This window comes from Trachymyrmex septentrionalis, unplaced genomic scaffold (genome assembly GCF_001594115.1).
Source record: "Trachymyrmex septentrionalis isolate Tsep2-gDNA-1 unplaced genomic scaffold, Tsep1.0 scaffold67, whole genome shotgun sequence".
In the NCBI taxonomy this organism is placed as follows: domain Eukaryota; kingdom Metazoa; phylum Arthropoda; class Insecta; order Hymenoptera; family Formicidae; genus Trachymyrmex; species Trachymyrmex septentrionalis.
Genome location: NW_017305852.1, coordinates 108,757 through 111,624, shown reverse-complemented (window position 1 = coordinate 111,624; position 2,868 = coordinate 108,757). Strand labels below are relative to the sequence as shown.

Below are 2,868 nucleotides of genomic sequence, written 5' to 3'. Positions count from 1 at the left end.
CACATAAGAATTAATAATAGCAAGAATAACAAGTGTATTTAATAAGTCTCCAACTTTCGTTTACATCTCCCGGCAAGATCGTGGCGATAAGATCTGATCAGACGCGATAGCTGCTTCGCACAGGCCCCAAAATGTTTTACGCGGTGCGTACCAATTTCGTTAGAATTCTGCGGCACGAGCTCACGCCACGCAAGGATACTTTCGCGAATTATGCGAACAATAATTCGCCGCTTCATCCCGGCGATAGAATTTGATAAGGGCTGTAATGTAAACACGACGTGACCTCGTGCGCTCTCGCGGGGGTTCGCAACGCTCGACCGAAGGTTAGAGAAGGACAGAATACAGGGTTGGCCATATTCGACGGAAAGATGTTTTTTTGTTTTAATCATGGGAAAAAAAACACATTTTTTGCTTTTCATTGTAAAAGCCATTTAATATGGTTCAAGGAGATTTGTGTACATTATTTGTTGAATATGATATCTTTAAATAATCGCCTTGAGCCTGCATGGCGAGTAGTGCCCGTTTTGCAGCGTTTTCCATCGTTTTGAACAATGTTTCGGCCGATATGGCGGCTATTTCCTGTCGGATGTTGGTCTTAAGTTCGTCTAGGGTCCTTGGCTTGTTGACATAAACCTTTGATTTCAAATAGCCCCACAGAAAGAAGTCTGGAGCCGTTAAATCTGGTGAACGCGGTGGCCATTCAAAATCACCATTTTTTGACATCAAACGTCCAGGGAACAATTGTTTCAAAAAATTGATAGTGGCTCGAGCTGTGTGTGGTGGAGCGCCATCTTGTTGAAACCAGAAGTGCTCCATACCATTATCATGAACAATTGGCATCAAAAAATCACTTATCATATCACGATAACGCTCCTGATTGACGATAACCGTTTCGCCAGCTTCATCTTCGAAAAAGAACGGGCCAATGATCATATCAGCACAAATCCCGCACCAAACAGTCACTTTCTAGGCATAAAGAGGTACCTCGTGAATGATTTGAGGATTTTCAGTACCATAGAACCGAAAATTTTGTTTGTTTACGGTTCCGGTTAACGTGAAATGAGCTTCATCGCTCATGATGATTTTTTGCCAAAAATTTTCGTCAGTTTCAGCCATTTCGATTACACGTTGGGTCCATTCCAATCGACGTGGCTTATCGACAGGTAACAGTTTTTGCGTCACTTGAACTTTGTATGGGAACAAATGCAAATCATGATGCAATATGCGACGTAAAGTGGTTCGTTTTATGCCCAACTGCTCAGATCGACGTGTTTGAGATGTTGTTGGAGACCTCTGAACACTGGCCTGTACGAGTGCGATATTATCATCCGATCGCCTTGGTCGCACTTTATTTGGACGCTTGGGATTAGTGAGTGCCTCACCAGTTGAAAATCTTTCATACAAACGATACAATGTGTTCGCGGAAGGCGCACTTTTCACTTTATTTATTTTTCTCCATGCACGTTGAGTTTTAACAATTGACTTGTTTTGTTGAATGTAAATTTCAACAATCTGAGAGCGTTCGCGTGGCGTGTACTGTTCCATGGCACAAATTTCCTTCGACTGACGCTTCAAACGCGCTACGTCGTTACTCGATCTAACATCTCTGTCAAAAGTTACAGTGTTGCCACATCTTTCCGTCGAATATGGCCAACCCTGTACACATAAATTTGACGCTACGCTATCTCGATATGATAGAATATGCGCAACTATTAATTACTATAACACATTATCATTAATTACTATGATACAGAGTGCCGATACTCTAAGAGACATGCAGATCTTACAAGATTCCGAAACGACCACATACACGCCAATATTACAGCACGGAACTTCGACATGATACGATACAAGAATGTGACATGCGATAAAAGCTTACGATAAATGACGAGGCTATGGCCTTGGCGGATGCAATAGAATTTCCCTGATTATGAGTGATCGTCCCGGGAGGCGACACAATTACTCGAATTCCACGGAAATCTCATGCATGGCAATGTCACGTGCTTCACTACAATATACCCGATCAGATTGCGCCAAGATTAGGCCTCCCGGATTCGGCAACTAGCGACTTTATAATTAACAACGTTCGTCTCATCGTGACCTTCAGCAGTGGTTCATCATAATTTCCTCGATTGGCTCGTCGTTCTTTCCGCCTGAGTCCTTCCAAAGTCCGCTCGCTATCTGGGCCACAGCACAAGTGTTGGGCGCTGATCCTCCCGAGGGCACGCAGGGCTCGTTATCCCCGCGAGGGGGCCTTATCGTACCTTATTAGCACGTGATTCCGCGGCTCTGCTAATCGCGGGAGTCGCGTCATGCTCGTGTCGCATGTCCTGGCGCGCGAAATTTGAGGGACCGCAGGATTTTTTCGGGCCGTCTCGTGGCCTCGAGGGGCCTTCTCGGGGCTCTCGCCGTCCTTGGAGCATAGAGTGGCCACCCCTATCCTGCCATTCCAATCCTCGTTCCGCCTTGTGCCTGGAAGATGATGCGATAAAAGGTGTCTTGCGATAGCATAAAGGGCGAAATAATGAACGATATCACCTGCGTGCAATCCGGGGGACAGGGTGTCGTGCGCTCCGGCAAATTCGTCAGCAGCGATCGTTACTCAACTTCCAGTCTTGGCCGTCTTCCTTCTTCTCTCTTCACGGTCCAGAGAGGTGGCGTCAATCTTCCAAGATCGTGGGGGTCGCCAGTTTCTATAACTCTCGGTACGGAAATGCACAAAAAAAGAAACGAAAACGGTAACGCGAAACGCGTGAAACCCGCAAATAACATCGCGAAAAAGCGCAGATGCGTCCACCCCCTAAAATGTGGAAAGACTCAGGACGCTAAACTGCACTATTCGGCCGGGTCGTGCGACCCTTGTGACGG

The 2,868-nt window shown here is 46.1% G+C and overlaps 2 protein-coding genes across 2 annotated transcripts in view; both read right to left on the bottom strand.

The window, feature by feature from the left end:
- Positions 1-441: 441 nt before the first annotated feature.
- LOC108753231 lies at positions 442-933 on the bottom strand. The gene has a single exon (XM_018494645.1). The coding sequence runs from the start codon at positions 931-933 to the stop codon at positions 442-444; it is 492 nt and encodes a 163-aa protein (XP_018350147.1).
- Positions 934-966: 33 nt separating this feature from the next.
- LOC108753230 overlaps positions 967-2,868 on the bottom strand; it is a 4,805-nt gene continuing 2,903 nt past the window's right edge. Inside the window, exons 2-3 of the mRNA XM_018494643.1 lie at positions 2,265-2,472; positions 967-1,656 (exon numbers count right to left, since the gene is read on the bottom strand). Of these exons, the coding sequence (XP_018350145.1) occupies positions 967-1,656; positions 2,265-2,472 (898 nt within the window). The remainder of the gene's footprint in view (positions 1,657-2,264; positions 2,473-2,868) is intronic.

Excerpts from the sequence above, each read along its gene's own strand:
- LOC108753231 (XM_018494645.1), bottom strand. The coding sequence starts at position 933 with ATGATCATTGGCCCGTTCTTTTTCGAAGATGAAGCTGGCGAAACGGTT.